At 46.7% G+C, this 21,839-nt stretch overlaps 8 protein-coding genes across 8 annotated transcripts; 4 read left to right on the top strand and 4 right to left on the bottom strand.

Annotated features, from left to right (window-relative positions):
* Nucleotides 1–394: 394 nt before the first annotated feature.
* SAMD00019534_092930 (hypothetical protein) lies at nt 395–1,701 on the top strand (the record flags this gene model as incomplete). Its single annotated transcript, XM_012895707.1, has 3 exons — nt 395–928; nt 1,021–1,344; nt 1,432–1,701. 3 exons carry the CDS (start codon nt 395–397, stop codon nt 1,699–1,701), a joined length of 1,128 nt encoding a protein of 375 aa, XP_012751161.1.
* Nucleotides 1,702–1,986: 285 nt separating this feature from the next.
* SAMD00019534_092920 (hypothetical protein) lies at nt 1,987–3,826 on the top strand (the record flags this gene model as incomplete). The annotated part of the gene is made up of 4 exons (XM_012895706.1): nt 1,987–2,759; nt 2,842–2,930; nt 3,000–3,108; nt 3,184–3,826. 4 exons carry the CDS (start codon nt 1,987–1,989, stop codon nt 3,824–3,826), a joined length of 1,614 nt encoding a protein of 537 aa, XP_012751160.1.
* Nucleotides 3,827–3,912: 86 nt separating this feature from the next.
* Nucleotides 3,913–5,104, bottom strand: SAMD00019534_092910 (hypothetical protein; the record flags this gene model as incomplete). The annotated part of the gene is made up of 3 exons (XM_012895705.1): nt 3,913–4,619; nt 4,732–4,915; nt 4,994–5,104. The coding sequence occupies 3 exons, from the start codon at nt 5,102–5,104 to the stop codon at nt 3,913–3,915; spliced, it is 1,002 nt and encodes a 333-aa protein (XP_012751159.1).
* Nucleotides 5,105–5,431: 327 nt separating this feature from the next.
* SAMD00019534_092900 (hypothetical protein) lies at nt 5,432–7,972 on the bottom strand (the record flags this gene model as incomplete). Its single annotated transcript, XM_012895704.1, has 3 exons — nt 5,432–5,528; nt 6,084–7,622; nt 7,716–7,972. The coding sequence occupies 3 exons, from the start codon at nt 7,970–7,972 to the stop codon at nt 5,432–5,434; spliced, it is 1,893 nt and encodes a 630-aa protein (XP_012751158.1).
* Nucleotides 7,973–8,211: 239 nt separating this feature from the next.
* Nucleotides 8,212–8,805, top strand: SAMD00019534_092890 (hypothetical protein; the record flags this gene model as incomplete). Its single annotated transcript, XM_012895703.1, has 1 exon — nt 8,212–8,805. The coding sequence occupies one exon, from the start codon at nt 8,212–8,214 to the stop codon at nt 8,803–8,805; it is 594 nt and encodes a 197-aa protein (XP_012751157.1).
* Nucleotides 8,806–8,832: 27 nt separating this feature from the next.
* Nucleotides 8,833–10,161, top strand: SAMD00019534_092880 (hypothetical protein; the record flags this gene model as incomplete). The annotated part of the gene is made up of 1 exon (XM_012895702.1): nt 8,833–10,161. One exon carries the CDS (start codon nt 8,833–8,835, stop codon nt 10,159–10,161), a length of 1,329 nt encoding a protein of 442 aa, XP_012751156.1.
* Nucleotides 10,162–11,207: 1,046 nt separating this feature from the next.
* Nucleotides 11,208–13,742, bottom strand: SAMD00019534_092870 (hypothetical protein; the record flags this gene model as incomplete). Its single annotated transcript, XM_012895701.1, has 1 exon — nt 11,208–13,742. A coding segment is annotated over one exon (2,535 nt), but the record flags the coding sequence as incomplete, so codon positions are not given.
* Nucleotides 13,743–15,142: 1,400 nt separating this feature from the next.
* Nucleotides 15,143–21,530, bottom strand: SAMD00019534_092860 (hypothetical protein; the record flags this gene model as incomplete). Its single annotated transcript, XM_012895700.1, has 7 exons — nt 15,143–16,293; nt 16,362–19,670; nt 19,728–20,202; nt 20,275–20,570; nt 20,643–21,012; nt 21,087–21,355; nt 21,440–21,530. 7 exons carry the CDS (start codon nt 21,528–21,530, stop codon nt 15,143–15,145), a joined length of 5,961 nt encoding a protein of 1,986 aa, XP_012751154.1.
* Between the last annotated feature and the right edge of the window lie 309 nt (nt 21,531–21,839).

Raw genomic sequence — 21,839 nt, 5'->3', positions numbered from 1 at the left:
CTACAACATGGTCCCCCATGTAAAGCCCTTGGGGTTCCATAAACAGATGACTCTTGGCCCTTGCCACGCTGCGACAGCCCTCACTAATATTGATGAATCACCTGACACGGCACCTTTTCCAAAGTTCTTGAGTCCAAGTCAATCAATATTCCAAGTTGTAAGAAGTGCGCCCCAATCAATCAAATATAATACTGGGTAGGTCCAATATACTTGTGATGATCTCTGATCAGTTTGATTGATCTGGAGTAAGGGTTGGGGCAAGGGTTGGGGCGAGAGTTGCCAACCTACGTGTGTCAATCAAAATGAGCTGAAATGAAAGAACTTCAGAAAACACACACTTTGTTTGATTACAAAGTGATAGATAGAGAGATAGAGATAGAGATAGAGAGATAGGATGGGCCTGCAGGTATTCGTATACTCATTGTTGGCAGGACTCACTCCATTGGTGTCAGCATCATTGCCACTGTTTCTATTTAGGAATGGTATCAATGCAAGATACTATCAACTGTTGTTGGCAATGTCTGCTGGTATCTTGTTTGCTGTGGCAACATTAGAGCTGTTACCAGAGGCAATGGAGATGTCTACTATTACAACAACAAACAACAATATAATCAAGATTGATAATGATAGATTGAATAACAATACAATGTTAACAACAAACTTGACAATGACAACTACGACTACAATGGCTACTACTACTGGACATAGTGGACATGATGAAGATGAAGATGAACATGGTAGTGGTGCACGAATACCAATGTATGGACTGGCACTTGGCTTCATCATGCTGATTGGTATCGAGCTACTCATGAGCTCGGCAGGCCACTCTCATTCACACTCGCATTCAGTCGACAGCAGTAGCAACAACAACGCCAATGACGGCGACAATCACGATGATCACTCAATAGAGATGGAGGAAAGAGACAAGGTATGCAGCAGATCATGATCAATGTTAACAATCAAACATCTATCTCTCGAGGCCTTGTTGTTAACTCTTCATCCTCACCAACAATCCAACAGAAGGATGAGACACACGAGCCAGATACTCATGAACATTTGGATGAAGAGGAGGGCGGTCGTCACTCACTGATATCAAACAATGGCGAACAAAGGAGCAGTCTTGGTGGTGGCCAGCCGCCTGTTGTTGTACAACAAGCATCAAAGCTATCGATGACTGCATTCGTGGCACTATCTGTACACTCACTTGTCGATGGCATGGTGATCTCTGGCGCCTTTGCCGCAAACTCTGACGTTGGCGCTCGTGTAGCAATGGCCATTGTCATCCATAAGTTGCCTGATGGCTTTGTAATGAGTTCAATTGTATTGTCTCAAAGGAAGTTATTAGTATGTTTACACTGCACCTCCCTATTGTCTCACTCACGCGAAGGAGAGCACTACCTAACTCAATCGATCGATCAACTCAATCACTAGGGCTTTCATCCATTCCTCTACTTCTTGCTGATATCTTGTATGACTCCACTGGGGTCGTTCATTGCATCGATCATTCTGGGCGGTATTAATCCATCGACGGTGTCATTCATACTTGGCTTTGGCGCTGGCACATTCCTGTATATAACGACCACTGGTATCCTACCAGAGATACTACATGCCAAGCGAGCAAACAAGCCCATGAACATTGGCGCCATCTGTCTAGGCTATCTTACATTCATTGTAATCGATTCACTGGTACACGTCCATTAATATCATGATAGATTGGAGTTCTGGGCGTCTATTGTACATACCATTCATTGACCAATACCATTGAGCGTGGCTCAGTCGAGGTCGTCTCGCCAGGCCAACGCGACACACTACCTTGAACTTGAACAAACCCATAAATTGAATTCAAAACAAAGTCACTCCGCAAAGAATGACACGACACGTGGCTCAGAGTGAAATGAAGTGAAGTTAATGAGTTTGGGTTTATTGTTGTGCATTACTTAGTTAGTAATAATAATATAGTATATATAATATAAAGTAAAGTAAAGGATGAGTCATCCATACTTTAATAATGATGATGCCGAGCATCAGCACCAGCATCAGCCACAGACAATGTACAACCAACCAACAATGTTCTCCCAAGAACATCAACCACAACAACAACAGTACACAGCGACATCACCTATTCAACAACAACAGAGTTATTATGATACATCTGCAAACATTGTGTTTAGACCAGATAAGCAACAACAACAAGCTCAATACTCTGTGTCATCACCAACACTCTACAACTACTCCGCCAGCTCGATGCATGGACATGATCACGATGAGCATGACCATGGTCACAGTCACGGACAACATCATCAAACATCTTATGCTGCGGTCTCCCCTAGCGCATCCTCAACAACCTCGTTCTATCAGTCACTAGGAAACATCGGCTCGACTGCGTCTCTGTACGAGACACGACTCACCTGGAGACACATGTATGACAACCTGCTCAACGACTCTGATGCCAAGAAGCTGGCGATGTGGATCGTCGTCATGCTGGTGTTCACGCTGTACGAAATCTTCTACGGAGCCTACCTCGAGAGTCTGGGACTGGTGTCGGACGGCTTCCACGCGCTCTTTGACTGCATCGGCTTCATGATCAGTCTGGCATCGATCCTCGTCGGAAAGAAGGGATCGAACCGCGAGTTTACCTATGGCTACGACCGCTGGGAGATCCTTGGCGTGTTCTCCAACGGCTGCTTCCTACTCTTTGTCTCCTTCTTCCTGTTCCTCGAGTCGACCGAGAGACTCTTGGAGCCACCCCACATTCACAAGTAACTACTCAATCTCATCTGACCTGTTTGATTGGTCAAGCACTAACCTGACACTAACTACCCTATTCAACTCTCTCTCTAGTCATGGTCGCGTCATATCACTGGCGTTTGTAAGTTTATTAATCAACATCACTGGAATTCTGTTCTTTAGGAAGCATTCTGTTATGAATGGTATGGTCCACTTGATCAATCAATCAATCAATTATCCAATCACAATACTAACGCGCAAGTACACAACAGAGAAAGGTCGTGCCAGACATGAGAACTTCATGACCATCACCTCTCACATCTTTGCCGATAGCTGTACAAGTGTTGGAGTTATATTCTCTGCTCTGCTTGGTAGTACACTGTATGTAATCACCGACGACGATTGTCCACTGGACACAACAAGGACTAACCAGCAATCAATCAATAATAATAATAGTGGAATCGAGATATCAGACTCGTTGATATCAATCATCATCGCTTGTATCATTGTATACGATGTGCTGCCTATTTGCCTGAGAACGGGCAAGGTGTTGCTGCAGACTACACCTCAGCCATTGGTGGCCCAGCTCAACTCGGCCTGCAGAGAGACAGAGTCGATTGGCGGCGTGCTTGCATTGAAGGACAAGCACTTCTGGACCCAAGCACATGGCAGCTATGTTGGATCGATTCACGTTGTCGTCAAGGACGATTGTGATGAGCAACAGATACTAAAAAGCGTCAGGGACAACTTCAACTTCATCCAGAACCTAACGGTCCAGGTGGAGAAGGAGCATGACCATGGTCACGGACACAAGCACGCACATGAGCATAAGCAACCAAAGAAGAAGCAGCATGGCCACGACCATCATGGTCATGGCCACGATAAACATGATGATCATCATGGACACAGCCACGGTGTTGGACACCATGACGACGATGATTGTGACGACAAAGAACATAACCATCAACACGATCATCAAGAGCATGGCCATGGACACGACGAACATGATGAGCACGACGACCACCATGGACACAGCCACGACCGTCACGACGACCACCATGGACACGGCCATGACCACCACGGACACAGTCATCATTAAACATTTATATATATACTCGCGAGTATGTGCGCGTGTCTTGACTGATTACTACTTGCTAAACTAAAATGTTGTGGACTTCAATCCATTTATTGCTGCTTGCACTCTGGATTGTTTGGCTTTGGTGGCTGACCGCCGGCCGGTCTGCGTCCCTGTGGTGCCTGCTGCTGTGGAAAATCCTCGTCGTCCTCATCAAGATCCTCCTCATCAAAGTCACCCATGTCAAAGTCTCCCATTCCGTCCTGCTCGTCGAGCTCGCCGCGACCCAGGAACCACTCGATGGCGAAGGGCACGACCTTCTGTGCCAGGTTGTCCAGAATGCCTCCTTGAATCTGCATGATCTCCTCGGGGGTGGCAAGCTCGTCCTCGCTGTGTTTGAACTCGGCATCCTCAGAGTCAGAGTTGACGAGGAGCACGGTGAATATAGACTGGAGCTTCTCCTCCACGATCTTGGTGGTGACGACAGGGGGCTTGCCCTTTGGACCCTTCTTCTTGATCTTCTTCTCGACCTGCATGATGATGAACTTCTTGCCCTCCTTCCACTCGATTGGGTCGACCTTGATTGAGGCGATTTCTCCTCCCTCGATGGCGACGGCGGCGGTGATCGAAGTGTTGGTGAAGTATTCGTTTGGTGAGAAGACAAATTGTACAGTGAAGCTTCCAGTTTCCTCGTCGTCAGCGACGGCGATGTTGATCAAATGTGACAGAACTGGCTCGTCCTCCTCGGCCAGCAAGTCCTTAGTGTATGGGAAGTTAGTGAGGACACCAAGCCAGAAGTTTGGAATACCCTTGATGTCTGTTGTTGATTAATTGATTGATTGATTGTTTGTTTGTTTGTGATTAGTATGCATTGAGGAGTACTATGCTTGTGATCGATCGATCGATCGATTGATTATATCATATCATACCATTTGATGGCAACTCTGAGATGGTCAATGGCTCCTTTGGGGCCGAATCAATATCAGTTGGCTCAGTCTCACCACTGATGATTGAGGCTCTAATCTTGAGGATCTCCTCAAAGAGTGGCTTGTATTTGTTGTGAATGGCCTCATACTCTGGCTCCTTCTGCTCCTCAAGCTTATCTGCTTGCTCCTACAATATGTTTGAATATGATAGAGTGAGTGTCAATGTCCATTTCTATTCATTCTTGGTTCGTTCATTCATTCATACCTGAAGCTTGATCAAAGCATTAACTCTATTTAAGATCTCGGTGGTGGTGATGGCAGTGAGATCCTCAGACTCCTCGTTCATCTCGACTTGATCTTGCTCAATGTTGGACATGTTGTATGTTTGATTGGTTGGTATTTATATATATTATATAAAGGAGTGTGTTTGAGGGTATGTATGTATGTGTAAAGGGTAAAAAGGACTAAGAAGCGAGTGTTTGTTTTGGGTCCTTGAGTCTGTCAGTCAGTTTGGTGAATGAGTGTGAGTTGGGACACGAACGAGAATCAAAATTAATTTCAATTTAAATGAAAAACGTTACAGTTTCAAAACCGACCGACTTGAAGTTGGTGTCACTTCTTTGTATATTTGTGACAAGTACTTAGAATAAAATAATTATCTCTATGTTTGGTTGGTCCAAAAATAGGAAATTGATGATCTTGATCATGATGATGGATTGATGACACCAAGGTTGTTGAGGATTGATTGGTATTGTTGGAACTCGGATGATGTGGGTGGTACCAGAAGTCGATGATATGGACTTGTTGTTGATGATGGTTGAATGTTAAGATCATGGTCATGACCAGTGAAGTTGAGTGGATTGAACAACTCTACAATCAATTGAGTGGATAAATAACATCTAAATCTTTTGATATTGATAATTATCTGTTGGATTGTTGGTGCTTTGATGAATGGACCACGTTGGAAATTATTGTGATTGTCAAAGTCTTTGATCAAACTGTCCAAAATATATCGATACATCATAATATTGTTTGTGGCAGCATTTGATGACAATACATCAGTGATGTACTTTTGATCACGTTTTTGTATATCTGGTAATCTACTCCAAATGTACTCGATCAAGTCGATTTCCAGACGACTGACATCCGCCTGATAGAAAGAGCTAAAAACCAATGGTTGTCGCGGTTGCAGGTTAAAGAATGCCAGGACATCAGATGCAAGTAGCCTGCCACTTGTCGCACCAGACCGAGCCAAATGTTTGGATGATGTGAGTATTGTATCAATCTTGCTTCTTCTTTTCTCATTTTGCAAGATGTAGATCATCTGGGTATGTTGCAACTCTCCACGTCCATACTTTACTTGAGGAGTCAATTCATAGCCAAGTAGCCATGGGTCTGTCTGATATGGCGTCGCGTCATGTTGTTTGGCCAGAATGTCCACCAGCTCCCTCTCGTCCTGGAGCTCAGCACTCTTGAGAAGTCTGCTCCAACAATGTGTATGATGTTGATGTTTGATCAACATGCGAATGGTGCTGGCCGACACATTGGCCTTGGGAGACTTGTCCAATTGGAAGTCAAGACATCCAGGATCAATACCTGTCAAGATCATGTCTTGGACATCAGAGGTACATTGATCAAAGTATTCAATATTGATGCCTTTGAACTTATGACCTGGACGATTGTGTATGATTGTCTTGATGGCGTCGACATATTGTTGTTGGAGTGCCGTGTTGAATGTTAGATTGATGTCGATCAATGTGGTGATGGTGCTGTTGTCGATCAATTGTTCCAAACGATCAATCACATCTAATCGTTTGGCCACGATCGCGTTCATGTACAGATCAAAAAAGATGTGATCCACATTCACATTGTTGACCAACATGTCGAACATCTCCAACCAGTTATGGTGGTTGTGATTGGTGTTGCTGGGATTGATCCTCATGTTGATGCCTGTTACTAGCCACTTGTGATTGAATCCGATGGTGGGATTCAGTTGTTGAAGGAATTGAGTAAAGTTGTCCAGGATGTAGCATGCACATTCATAGTGGCCACCAGTCAACGCGCATTGGAGCATTGAGGTGTTGAAGAGACTGTGGTGCTGAGATTGAGATCCAACTTCAAACGATTTGACATGATCAATGTACTCTGGCATGAGATGTAGTACATGCTTCATGAAGCTGATGTCGCCAACTGCTGCAAGTTGATTGAATAGTGTCAACTTCATTCTCGTCGCGAGTGCCAATAGTGTGTCGAGGGTAATTGGATGCTCAATTGCAGTTAGACTGCGTGCATTGATGGATGATGTATGCTTGGCAATCTTGATAAGTAGGTCATACAGTTGTTGTCGGATTGCAAACTCGGCCAAGTGTCCATTGAGATTGTAGCTAGGAGGGTCGTTTGACGATGGAGTTGGAGCTGGCGGGGGCGACAAGAGGTATGCTTGGAAGTCATCATTGATCATAGATTGATGTCTTGCGAACCATGGATTGGACGCAATCATATATCCAAAGTAGACGTACCATTCAAACAATGGACGTTTGGACAATGTATGTAGTGGATGATGTTGGTAGATCTCCGAGCACAAGCCAGAGTCATCATGATCAACTAATGCAGATCTCATCATTAGGTCTAGGACGTATGGAGGGATGATGGTGTCACCATAAGAAAGTGTGTAGCCAAACAATGTATGAATCATTGATTGACTGAGCTTGATATGTTGCATTGAGGATGCATGGCGTTGTAGGAACATGAACAACTCCCCTCTGACATAGTCTTTAAACTTATCAACCGTAGTGTTGTTGCCTAGTCTGAATCGTTCAAGGATATACTTCACCAATGTGATGTTCTGTCTATGGAAAGCATGTTTGAATGCATCATTCACAGTATCGAGCAACCTAGTTGAATGATTGATTGATTGATTGATTGATTGATTGAGTGAGTGAGTGGTCAAGAGTGATCGATGTTCATTCATTCATATACATGCTTACTCTTCGGGTGAATGGACAGTGATATCCAATTGATCACAGTAATGGATGAACTTGGTAGTGTCATTACATTGTACATAATGATAGAGTGATGAGATATCTGATGAATTGAATACATTGGTGATGTTCAACTGTCTGTGTATCAATGATACATGTCTAAACACCTCTGATCTAACATACTTATTGGCAAGCAATACAGTACTGATCAATGCCCTCAACCTTGACTTGTTATTGTCGATGTTATTGTTGTTGGATTCCATTGTAATTGAGTAAGTGAGTGAGTGATTGAGTAGTTGTTGAGGTTAAATGGGTCCAAACTTCAAATACGAACACACACTTGAACATCTAATCTTCAATTCTTGCAAATAGAGATAAAGATAAAGATAATAATAGTATTGAGTACAATGGATTCACTTTCAAATATAGTCATTAGAGTGATAGTTGATCAATTGGATACATTAGATGCAATATTTCTGGATTGACATCAAAACGATTGTTTATGTTGGTTTATAATAGATTACCAGAGTTAGAACTTATATTTAAATCAAATATACCTGGTCTTGATATTGATCAAGTTGAAACAACAAGTAGACAAATAGTATATAGGTACAATAGACAACTGCTCAGGAATACATTGCCACCAAAGATCACAGAGTTAACATTCTGTCATCAGTACAGCAGGCCGATACCCACATCCGACCTGCTACCAGCGTCGCTCACATCAATTACATTTGGCAAATGCTTTGATTCATCTCTCAATGGTGTACTGCCACCATCACTTGTCACATTGGTCTTCACTCCAGCGTCAATATTCAACAAAGAGTTCAACGTCGGCTCGTTGCCAAACACTCTGACAACATTGAAGTTTGGATATCTCTACAATCAACCTTTCAAATCAAACGTATTGCCAGACTCCCTCTTGTATTTGATCTTTGGTGAGGACTCATTGTTCAACAAACCAATATTTCCCGACATCCTCCCGCAATCACTGGTGACACTCTCGCTTGGTTCGGGCTACTTACATGAGATCAACGCGAGAAAGTTGCCCAGATCGTTGCGATCCCTGTCGTTGGGAGGCGGCCAGATACAATAGAATCTTCCAGGCATGTTACCTGAGTCAATGGTCGAGCTGACCGTCAATTATGGCACAATGAATAATCAGTTTGTTCAAATCTCTGAGACCGCACAAACACAACCTGCTGTTGACATTGGAGCATTCCCAAGCACATTGACCAAGTTGACTTTGAGCCATGTATATCAGCCTCTTATCCCAAACACTCTGCCTAGCTCCATTGTTATGTTGTCATTTGGGGATAATTTCAATGATGTCATCTCTGCTGGCTGTCTGCCAAACAGATTGACCAGCTTGACATTTGGTCAGTTTTACAATCAACCTTTGGTCGTGGATGCCCTGCCCAGCACCCTGGTATACTTGGAGTTTGGCAGTTGGTTCAACCGCTCTCTAGAAGCATTCGTGGAGACCTCTTATCCACTTAATGTGGTCAGACATAATCTCCCGTGTCTGGAGACATTGATACTTGGTCAATCATTCTCCCAAGATATCTTTCCTGGACTGCTTCCTCCATCATTGCTGACGTTTAAAACTGGATGGTCGTTCAGTCAGGAGTTGGTGCCTGGGTTTGTGCCCCCAAATCTTCACACATTGGCCTTGGGAGCTTCTTATCGCCACGATATTGGAGCTTTGCTGCCTTCTTCGGTGACATCACTCCAGTACATGGGCTCATACAATCTGAGTCAGCTGTCACTGTCGCATCTTACAGTGGAGTTACTCAGGCAGTTCGAGAGGCTGAAGTGCAATGTCGAGACTCTTCGAGTTACCGAAGTCAACTTCAACCAAGCACCTCCAAGATACTTCCGTCACCTCAAGTCTTTGACCATCAAGTCCTCCACTCCAAAGCACATGGTTCGTTTGAAGTCAAGACTTGTCGAGTACCTCAAAAATCTATTATCATCCATGCCAAGTGTGGACAGGTACAATGTCACCTATACCAAGGGTGAGGGCTATGGTTCCAACAAAACAGACTACAATGTGGAGCTCCGCAAACTGGATCCTTGGAAATCAGTCATCATCTACAAAGTGTCTGAGAGGAAGTACAGGACACCTCCAACCTCAACTATGTCCATTCATTTCTTTGCCATGGATAGGGCGGGACAACTTGAGAACGAGAACAGCATGCTCAAAGAAGAGATTGGGTCACTCAAACAACTGGCCGAGGCAAAGTCTGTCATCCAAGAGATGGGTACCATTCCCACAATGAAGATAGAGGTCGCAGATGAGACCGAGGCTGACGGCAACACCAATGAAACGACAACAAGAAAAGAACAAGTAACAAGTTGCCAGCAAGGTCAACCAGGAGCAAGAGAGGAAAGAAATAAAGGAGGAGTGAGAGAATGGTTTATTGCCAAGATGGGACTGTTGGTCCAGTGACGGTGCACTTGTTGTTGGGACAGGAGGCCTTGATGGTGTAGTAGTAGCCCCACATCAAGTCGTAGACGTAGACGTTGCCACGAGAGAACGCCTCATCGGCCATGTTTCCAGTGTACAAAGGACAGATCAACTTGACAAACAGGGTCGTTCCATCAAAGTAGTACTTGGTGCCATCGCCACTGATCACCAGCGAACGAGAGGTGGTCGAGGTCAATTGGTTGGTGTCGCCCCATTCATAGGCGCGGGTGCTGGCGGTGAATGTTGTGCCGGAGGGATAGTTGACCGCCAACAGGATGTAGTTGTTGTAGGGGATCTGGCGGATATCGATCTTCATCTCGGCTGGCGAGCTGTTGTTGAAGTTGAGGTGCCATCCAACATTGGAGATACCTGTGATACCATTGTTGTTGGTGATCACGCTGGTTTGGCCGCCAGCTGGGAGGTTTGGTGCAAACATGGTGGCGGTACCGACGACAATGGATGGGTCGGCCTCAGCATCATCGATCACACCAGCGATGTAGACTGGAATGTTGACGACCTCGTGGGCACCCTGTGCACAGTACCATGAGTTCCAGTCTTGGTTGTACTGACAGCTGGAATCATAGTTCCACCAATTGATGTGGGAGCCGACCAGTGTCTTGACGCCAGTGCCCGACACAGTTCCATCAAAGTCCATAAAGTTGAAGTAGCGACTGGAGCCAGTATCCTTGATGGCGTGACCCAGACGGGCGGCAAGTGGGACATTGGTGAATGTGATGTTGCGAGTGGCAGAGATACCTTGTGGTTTGTAGACGTCGCTGTGGGTCATGGAGACAATGACACGGTAGTCATTCTCGGGATCGTCAGAGTTGTCGCGATGCCAGAAGTTACGGAAGTTGATGTTGGTCAAGATGGTCTGGGTGACTGTGTCGTAGAATTGGAATCCCTGACGGAATGTCCATATGTCAAACTTGGCCTCATCCATTGGGTTGTTGGACCATCCATTCACAATGGCGTTACTCATCCATGCTGAACCAAAGAGTGTGGCTGAGATAGCGTTGTCGTGTGACTCATAGCCAACGACCCTCAATCTCATCTCCCCAGTGACCAATTCCAGCAGAACACTGCGATACCTTGATGTTGGAGTAACGCATCCATGTTTCCTGTCCAGCAAAGTCGAGGGTTGAACGACTGACACGACCTGACTGGTAGGTCAGGATGTCTGTGGCGTTCTCAAACCAGAGCTTGCCTCCACAGTAGACGCAAGAGCCAAAGATAAAGTAGGAGCCGGCAGAGTGAGCGGTGTTTCCGTCGAACTTGAGGGTTGTTCGACTGGACGGGTTAAAGGTTGTCAAGTTACGGTACGCTCCAACGGGTGCGGGCAAGTTGGGGAAGGAGTAGGAAGCCCATCCACCAGAGGCAGCATTACCAACAATGGTGTTGTAGGCATTGGTGATGTAGTATCCAGCTGCGGCAGAGTCGGCGGGTTGGGTGAGATCAGGGGTCTGGTAGAACCACTCTCCAGCTTGAGCATAACCAGCGGCTGGGCGACCAATCGTGTGGACGTAGGCGGCCAAGTTGTAAGAGATGGTGTTGTTCTCCTCGACTCCATCTTCAATGTAGTAACAGTGACCTCTGACATCATAGGCAACATTCTGCGAGACGGTGGCGTAGTGAGTTCCGTGAACAGTGTAGCAGCGGTAGTAGGCTTGTTGCACTGAGCAGTCGGTGATGTATGAGTTGTTGACCTTGCCTGCAAGATGGAAGTGGAGAGGGTAGCGACCCTTGATGTTGGTCTGACCCATCTTGATCAATTGGATACCAGCAAATTGACCATTGCTCATGGTGAGGACATGGCCTCCAAAGCCCTTGGCGTCTGAATCATTGGCGCCACGGAAGACAATACGACGTGTCAGCAGACCAACCTCTGCTTGGTACTCAAGTCCACCATAATGCAGGTACTTGAGTGGTGCGCTGAACTGGACAGCCTTGCCCTGGATGGCGGCGATGGTCATGACCTCATTCTGCTTGGTGGCCTCATCGTAGTACTTTGACGTGGTGATGACGACCTGTTGACCGACCTCCCAGTTCACATTGTCCTGTAGATAGATGATCCAGTCGTTGGGGTAGGCGGTGGCGGCCAGACGACTCCAGGTGTTGTAATACTGCTTTCCGTGAACCGAGATGAAGCCTCCCTTGGCCACAGCAATTCCCTTGCTGCCAAGGTACTGGGCGATGGTATCGGCTGTCGTGTACTGACCGTTGAAAACGAGCTCAATGTTACCATTGAAACGACATGTGTTGGAACCCATGATCAGCTGTCCCTGCACGTAGATATCGTGGATCTGCATCTTGTAGCTGGCGTCTGAGAAGATTAGCTGCGAAGTGGCTGGCACAACTATCTTTTGGTAGACAACGGCTGGGTCGACTGAGCATGATGAGATTAGTACTTTGGTGTTGGCGGGAAGAGTGATGGTGGCGGCGGGTGAGGGCATTGAGCCGCCCCAAGTGGCGGGGTCGTGCCAATGCTTGAGGTCGGTTTGGAGGTGTGGACAGCCAGTGCGGTTCTGGGCGATGAGTCCAGTGGTGGGGCGAGGGATGGTGATTAGCTCAGAGCTGCTCTTGAGGAGTGTAGGCACGACGATTGGTGCAGAGGGGATGATGAACTTGATGTTCTTGATGTAGTAACCGACTTCGTGATCGACCGAGTTGATAGACAGAGACACACCGATGGAGACCAGGGGCATGTCCTTGGTGGGCACCAACGTGCCAGTGAGTGACTTCCAAGCAGTGTTGGTGATGGTGTTGGAGTTGGGCACGAGTGAGCATTGGGCAACTGGTATGCCCCAGTTGTGTGAGTTTTGGGTATCCTGGGGATCTTCGTTGATGTAGTTGCAGAACGAGGCGTTGACAACGTTGCTCTCTGTGGCGACGATGTCAAAGCTCACCTGGTAGGTGCGGCCCTGACGCACATAGAAGTCATTGATCATTGAGACGAGGGCAATGTTCTGAACGCCCCACTTGGGCACAGTGAACTTGAGTGAGCTGCCAACAGCGACGTTGCCAATAACATCCCAAGTTGGAGCAGTGGTAACATTGATGTTGCCCCACCACTCATTAATCAGAGCCCAGCTCGATGCATTTGGATAGGCCCATGAGATGACCGGACTGGATGTGGCCAAAGACGGTGACACTGGTCCGTTGGGGGAGGGTGCAGCATCTCTCCAGGTTGGGGTAATGGGGCAGGCGGGTGCAGAGGCTAACTTGACGCCATTGGCACCCGAAGCTCTGAGGGTGGCTGGGTCATTGCCACAGGAGCCCGTAGTGATTGTCTTGCCGCTCGAGTTGGAGGCGGTAACAGAACACGAGTTGTCCAATGTTGGTGTGACTCCAGCACCTGTCTCCACAACCACACTTCCATGGTAGCTGTCTGCAAAAGCGATGTCCACCTTGTCAGACGATGTGATGTTGATGTTGGCATTATTGGTAGCCTGGAAGGCAATGAGTGACACTGGTGCCAACGAGCAGAGATTGGCAGTAGTGACCGACAATGAAGTGAATGTGATAGGCAAGAGGTTGGTAGCTAGGTGGAGTGAGGGCAAGGGTTAGGGTGAGGGTAAGAGGCGAGGGTAAGGGTTGTATACATACTTGTGCAACCATTTACGATAAGGGTTGAAGCTTGCAATCCTTGGATGGATATGCTACCTGCACCTGGTGTGATAGTGACAGAGTTGAAGAGATAGTTGGCTGGTGCTTGGATGGTGACTACAACAGTGAGATCGGCAAAGTTGACTGCGTAGACAGTGGATATCATAATGGCGAATGTAGCGACAATGACAACTGGCATCAACTTCTTGCCGCCCTTGGTAGAGACAGCCATCGATACCAACATGCTGACTGCGGCAACAAGTGAGATACTGCCTGAAAGCTTGGCACCAGAGCTCAGACCAGTGATTGAGTTGGGGCCAGTCGTTGTCGATGTAGTAGTAGTTGGCTGATTGTTTCCATCAGTTGTAGTTGATTGACCTCCATCAGTAGTTGATTGTGTTGAACTTGATGTTGTGGTTGGTCCATTGGATGAGTCTGTGGATGTTGGACCATTGGATGTAGTCGATGATGTTGTTGATGGCTTTGGACCGAGTACAAATGTGTTGCCATTCTGAGTGAGTATCTCAGATAACTGTGCCGAGCCCTTTGTCAGACTGATTGAGATACGTGGTGCTTGCAAACCATCCACTACCTCATACTTGTAGATTGTCTCAACTTGAGTTGATTGAATGACCAATGTGTCACCAATTGTTACCTGGCCCAATTGAGTCTGTGCCAAAACAACTGATTGATGTTGTTGGAATGAAGCAATCAGTGTGATCATCAAGATCAAAAAGTTGACTTGGAACTTCATTTCCAAATTCACAAATAATAAATAAAATAAATAAATAAATAAATAATAATGATAAATAAATAGATTACAAATACAAACTTATTATTATCTGTTAAAGTTAGTAAATGAATGAAGTGATTGGATTGTCGACGATTTAGTATGGTGAGTTCAAGACAAGATTGCTTCGCAAAGAAACCCTTTGGTGTCTGTTTCGACCAAGGTTGGATGTGGATTTCCACCAAAGAAGGGTCGAACATACGGTCGCATCCCATCATTGCTCTGATCAAATTCGTGTCAAATGGCAACGTTTTGTTTGGAAAAAAATATCTGGCATCTTCCGCACGATCACCTTTTGGGCTTCCTTCAAAGGGCACTGGATACTTTCCTAACTTACTTGGGTATGTAAGTGTCAGTTGCTCTGACATCCAACTCATCAATTACAATAACTAAAGACGTCATGTTCAAGACGATCGGGTCGATGACAAAGCCATCCAAGTCCGTCACATCACCCGAATGGATATGAATGAGTTGGATTAATGGGGATGATGATGTTCGCAAAGTCGAATCGAATACATGTATTATTGTTTAAACAATATATATTGATTGAATATGAATGAATGAATGTTACATTGATGGTGAGTCCACCCTGTTGTTGGTTGTCGTGGGCTGTTCGATGCTGTTGTTTGAGCCACTGGTAGTCCTGGCTCTCTCCAAGAAGTTAGCGGTGGTAGATTTGAATCCACTAGAGTTTCCTACGACTCCTGCTCCACCTGATCCAGACCCAGTGATCTTTGTTCTTGTCCAAGGTTGTGTTGTTTGTGTTCCGCCGCCACCACCACTGCCACTATTCTCTTGAGATATACCACTTGTTGTTGACGATGATGACTCATATGTTGTTGGAAGTGTTGATGTTGTCGAGGTTGAGGTTGTACTATCGCTTGCCAGAATGTTGGAGAGTCCAGAGGGCGCCAGAGGACTAAACTGGATGTCGCCAGAGATGCTCAGCTTGGTGAGGTCCAATTCACAAAAGTCAAAGCATAGCAACTCGTTGATGTAGTTCAGGTCGACGGCATTGGTGTTCAAGTGGCGCTTATAAATGGCGATTGAGAACTTTGACAAGTAAGCCTTGAACTCTATGTATCCATTTGCCAACTCTGATAGTGATCGAATTAATATACATGGTCGTGCAAGTTGTCTACTAATGTCTGGCGCAGTCATGACACCAGACGATGTAAGTATCGATGGTGGTGTGTTGTCATCCTCGTTGAGTTCCATTATTGGACATTGTGATATGCTGTCGACGTAGGGCTTGAATGGTGCGGCTTGGTGTTTGATGAAGCATCCCCGAATGAACACCCATTCATAGAGGTTGAATTGCTCGGTGATCGTTGGCAGAGTAAGGGCGAGATCCAGGAACTTGCAGGCGGCCAACACTAGTTCACTGGGTGTGTTGTCGTCGTGTGCATGTGACAGGATGTCAATGAGTTCGGTGATGATAATCGGCCAGAATGATCGTAGATTCTCGTGTGACATCCTAACGAGCAGTACACGAAGACATTGGAACACTTGAAGATGTAGCACTGTGGCGTTGGGGATGCGCAGTGACTCGACTATCTTCTCCAACACCAATGGCAGTATTGAGAGATACTGATTCTCAACGCCACTCAAAATGATGAATGACAGTCGTTTCAGTTGCTTTGCTCTGTTGATCGACTCAGCCTCCTTGTTCACGAATGTGAGCGCCGAAGGTGCTGTCCAAGGTTTGCTAAGTATCTCTGTACGAATGATTAAGCGAATGAGTGAGTGAGTGAGCGGAGGTGATTGAGTGATGGATAGTACGTACTTATAAAGTCGGACAGGGCTGTCTTGTCATGGATCATGATCTGGTTGATGCACTTGCTGGTCTGCTCGAGAGTCTTGATGTCAAGCTTGAAGAAGTCGTAGTCAAAGAATAGTTCTAGTGCCTCCTTTTTGATGGACTTGATGTTGTATGGGTACTCAGAGAGCGAGGACAATAGACATGTCGAGTAATAGGTGTTCTCACGCGATGCCTCTGCCTTGGACTTAAGATAGGGCACGACGTTGTAGATTGAGTTGGCCAGGATGGCTGCAACGCGCTCCTTGTCATCAAAGATTGTGTCGAGCAGTGGCGCCAGCGTAGTAGACAGCTGTACGAGCGATCGGAAGCTGACCTGAGTCTTTAGACGCGTCTCGCGCTTCAAATAGTTGCCAGAGTCGTGCTCGCCACTAGACGATGTGCGTCCGCGTGAGCCACCGTAGTTGGGACTATCGTCGACAGAGTTTCCTGATGATGATGAGCCGGACGAGGTGGTCGTGGGCGAGTCACTGCGCAACTCGAACGAGGATGGGCGCATGGGTGCGCCATCCCCCATGCCAGTGGGCGGGATGTAGATGGCCGAGATATCATTGAAAGACTTGCCACTGATCATGAAGCAGGCCTCGACAATCTTTGGTATCAGCTCTTGTAGTTCGCGCTTGTTGTGCTTGTAACGTAACTGGTTCTTGGACTTCTCTTCGGGACATTGCTTGCGCACGTAGAGGTGGATGAGCTGAAGCTGGGTGATGTAGGTCATGGGGTTGGACGAGTGCAGAGACTGTCGGACAATGGCCAGCAGTGACTGAGATATGCCATCAAAGGGCGTGGTGTACTCTTCAATGTATCTGTAGACAAAGTCATACAACGCAGCCTCCTTGAATGTGAACTTGGACATCATCACCTTGGGTAAGGCCTTGTTGCGCTCCTGAGTGTGCAGGGCCGTGAGGATCTGGAAGCACGATTGGAATACACTATCCTCGCGCACAGACTCTAGGCTGTTGAGGATCTCCATCATGACTTTTCGCGTCGATTGTGATTCTGCATTGTTAAAGTCGGTCATCTGCCATATGTCAATCACAGCGCCAACGAGCTGTGTCGGGTATTTGGTGGCCAAGGGGTCCAGTACATGAAGTATCATGTCCTGAATGGCATACTTGTTGTGTGTGTCCGAGGATACGTCAGTGGACATTGACATCTTGCCCAATGAGGCAGTCTTGGGAGGGCCCCACAACTTGACCAGGGGTGTGATGATGCCGGCGAGGTCCTTGAACAGTTCATCGCGCACCTTGCCCAATGGCGTGAGGATCGTCGATGGGTCTGTCTCGGCTGTGAACACGTCCTTGACAAAGTCTGTCAAGATGCGCACGCCACCAAGTGGACCATACCTGCCGCTACCCTGCGAGTCCTCAGCGACGACCTTAACAAACGGTGTGATGGGCTCGAGCACCGAGAACTTGAGAATGTATGTGAGACTCTTGAGCAACACAATGATGTCGCGTGATGTAAGACTGTCAAACAGTGATCGATTGTCGAATGAGAGCAAGAGGTCACGTATGCAGTTGACAATGGTGGTGACGACGTGTGGGAGCTGCGCCGAGTTGGCCATCCTTGGCAAACAGAATGTTATAAAGTCCAGCCAGTAGAATCGAATGTTGAAGCGCGTTGATGGCTGGATCAGACCAACGACAGTCGTCTGCAAGAACATTGTCGATTGAGTGATCGACGCGATCGATGTGTTGCCCATCGATCCGTGGCTGCCGTTGCTGTCATGTAGAGAGTTGATGTTGGCCCACTGTGGCGATGTTGGTAGCATTGGCATGGGCGCGGCGGATGACGAGTCGATCAGCACGATGGAGCGAAGCAGTTGGAGAAGATGCACCTGGAGCACCATGTTGCTCGATGATACAGCCTGTGCCAGGTTCTGAAGGATTGGCTCCTGGATGTAGTTGGCAATCTCGCAGGCTTTAGCCGGGTGGATGGAGGTCTGGGCCAATAGATACTGTAGGAACTCGGCGGCGCTGATCTGGACGACATCGTTCTGTGAGACGAATGTCTTGCCCTCCTCGGTGGTCTTGTCCACACTGTTTGGGACCATTCCTTGTAGGAAGCGCAGTGCCACCACGACCAGTAGATCAATGTATGAGTTGGTTGGTATGAACAGGAAGTCGGACGATGTCTCTGTGATGCCACCAATCGAAGCCGATAGCTTGGGAGAGTAGTTCGAGAAGATGTGAGGAGAAGTAGTGAGGCCTGAGGACTCGTGTGGTGTCCTCTCAGACGATGATGACGACGAAGGGGTAGCCTTGCGAACGACCATTGTCTGTGCATCATTCATCTGTATGATCTCCTTTGAGATTGGCTTCTCAATCACGTGTTGAATGAAGAGCTTAAAGTCGCACTCGATGATTGCCTTGAGTATCCTGAATGTGTAGATGACCTGTTGCGTGTCGTACATTGATTGATAGATGTGATTGAAGCGCACGGTGGACGTGTCGAGCAGGATGCGTAGCAGTGGGTCGAGTATGCGCTCGGCCTTGCTGATGCCATCGGCCAACCAAGTCTGGCCGGTGAGCTTGATGATTGGCTGGTCGCTATGCAGTGAGTCGAGCATCAGGAACAGTGTGTTCGAGAACATCAATGAAGTGTTGCCTAGCTCGCCAGCAAGACGCCAGAACAACGCAAACTTCTGGTAGCCCTCGACGCGGTTTGCGAGGATCGTGTCTAGCATCGACTCGGAGATGACAGTTGCGCAGGCCTCCTCGTTCATCTCGCCCAGTGATAGGAACAACGACGCCACTTTGTAGTGTACGGCGCAGTTTTGTGGCTCGAGTATCGACCACAACTTCTTGGCCAGTGATGTGAAATGTTCTACCGTTACAAGGTTCTTGATGCTGCGACTGAGTCCTGAGTCGCCCTGTCTATACACGAGGCTGAGGAACGACCTGATCGCCAGGCAACTGATGTACGGATTCTCGGACATACAGTAGTCGTAGAGTGGGCAGAACCACTTAGGTGAGGTCGTGGAGCCGAGAGCCGGGGACGACGTTGACGATGTTGGCGACGCACGGAATTGCTGGAACAAGCCCACAAGAACCTGCAGTGAGAGGTCCAATATGACAAAGGTGTCGCTGCTGTTGGTCAACGTTGCGCTGTGCGATAGGTCGGGCAATGGTGACACTGCGCCACCTGCAGCCGTGTTTGTTGAGAATGAATAGTTGCGTGGTGATGAGAGCGGCGCCGAGACAGTCTGACAGCCATCTCGAATGTAGTCGCTGAGCATGATGAAGTAGTCTTGGAAGGTGTCGATGGACTCGACTAGAAGTGATTGAGCGCCAGGTGTAGCCATGATGATCTTACCAATGACTCTCATACATAGCTGTGTGAATGCGATGATCAGATTGTTGTCGCGTGGCTCGATGATCGACTTCATCGAACGGACGATGGCCAACAATAGCGAGGGCAGATGGTGGGACTGCACATCCTCAACCGAGAGCGGGACGACGTCCAAGTAGCATTCGACCAGCTTCACATTCTCGATGGCTTCAGACACACTCGAGCCCGACTTGAATGTTAGAAGTTGGGATACGAACGTCCACACGACCTTGCTGTCTGTGATCGAGGCCAGCAGCTCGTCGATGTACTTGACCATGTCCTTGGAGAAGCTGTATCCTTCCTTGAATTTGTACAGGCAGCGCAGGATGTCCAGCAAGATGCCATCGAGTATCGTCTGGAACTGTTCCTTCTGGAACAAGTATGTTAATATTACAAATGGTGATGTCATATCCTTGTGCGCTAGAGTAGTGTTGGCTGTTGTTCCAATTGGATGTAGTCGATCATTGAGTAGTTTCTAGATATATGATTGATTGAATGAGTTAGTCAATGAATGAGCGGCAAACGAGGGAGTGAGAGTGGTCCTTACCTTGAATGCATTGATTGTTGGTTGCTTGCCATGCTGTGAAAAGTAGTTGGGATCGTTGTCGCTACCGAGTAGCCATGAGTTGAGTCGCTTGTTTAGTGAGGCATCTTTGGAGACGACCACACTGACTGCTGCCTTGATGATGTTCTCTAGTGCTGCGCCAGAGAATATATTGTAGGACAATGGGAAGAAGGCTGTTATCAATTCCAACATGCTCCTCTGTACCAATGTCGTGCTGTCTGTTAGTGACTGGCAGATGGCCTGCGCAACCAATGTCTCCTTCTCTGGCAAGTATAAGTCTTTGTTGGGATGGATGTGACCCGAGGGTTAGTACGACTCTACATGTGTTGAGTGATGTTGCAGGGACATACCTTGAATGGATACATCTGAGAAGTCCTTTGGAAGATGTTTGATTAGGTACTCAATGGCAGCGTGACGGTTGTAGGGTGTTGTGATCAAGTTCTTCCAGATCGCTTGATGAAAGATGAGTGTCGAAGTTGACTTGTTGATCAGATTGAGTGTCTTGCGCACTGATTCGTAGAGTTCGCCTGAGCCTTCGTCTAGGCCTGGCAACAAAGATGAGACGATGCCATTAAGACTTGTGTTTAAGTTATGTCCAAGTGGCACCAGATACTTGTCAAACAACTGCAACATCTTGAACCTAACATCTGTGCTCGCGTATCTAAACAGCGGGAACAATCCTGCTCCATATATCGCAATATCAATCGATAGTCGTTCAGTCTAAGTTGTGTGCGGCACATGTTAGATAGGGCAAGGGCAATGGCAAGGGTAAGGGTAAGGGTAAGGGTACATACACCAATGCGACTGAATATCATTTGGTAGGTGTCGAGTGCATGACTGTGACAGCCACTTGGTAATGAGGCGTTTAGACATTGTGACAGACGTTTGGAGAGTAGTAGTTTGGGCTGGATACTAGCAGACTTTGGATACTTCTCAAACACTTTAGACAACTTACTAAGCCATTTGACCAAATCTGCCCATTCTACAGACTTGGCAAAAGACTGCAATGTTGTATTCAGATCATCATTGAATTGTCGATACTTTGGATCGCTTGCTGCACCATCTATGAGTGTATATGTATATGAATGTTAGTAAGAATCAATCAATGCCTTGGTCTTTGTTGTGATTGAATGAAAGTCTGTCTCACCTTCAACACCAGACTCTGTTGGGGCAACTGTGTTTGGTCGATCATTCTTGTCGACCTCGACTTTATATGTATATCTATCGATACCAAACATAACTTAAGATTATGTTATGTTCTATATATATATATATAATACGTATGTATCTGTATACAAGTGTAAGATGTAGTAATTGTAATAACAATAAAGTCGACTAACTAATTAAGTTTTTTCAACAACCACAACAAAGTTCGGCCCCAAGTTCTTCCAACCTTTCCCAGGCAACTGGGGATTCTCCCTTGTTTACACCCACATGCACCAACCCTTTTTGTTTGATTTTCCCATCTGACACTTCTTGAATACAAACAACAAAAAATAATAATAATAGATAATCAAGATTATGCTTTTATTCATTCATATATTATA

This window comes from Acytostelium subglobosum, assembly GCF_000787575.1.
Source record: "Acytostelium subglobosum LB1 DNA, scaffold: scaffold21, whole genome shotgun sequence".
NCBI classification, from domain to species: domain Eukaryota; phylum Evosea; class Eumycetozoa; order Acytosteliales; family Acytosteliaceae; genus Acytostelium; species Acytostelium subglobosum.
This window is presented reverse-complemented; position numbering and strand designations above follow the sequence as displayed.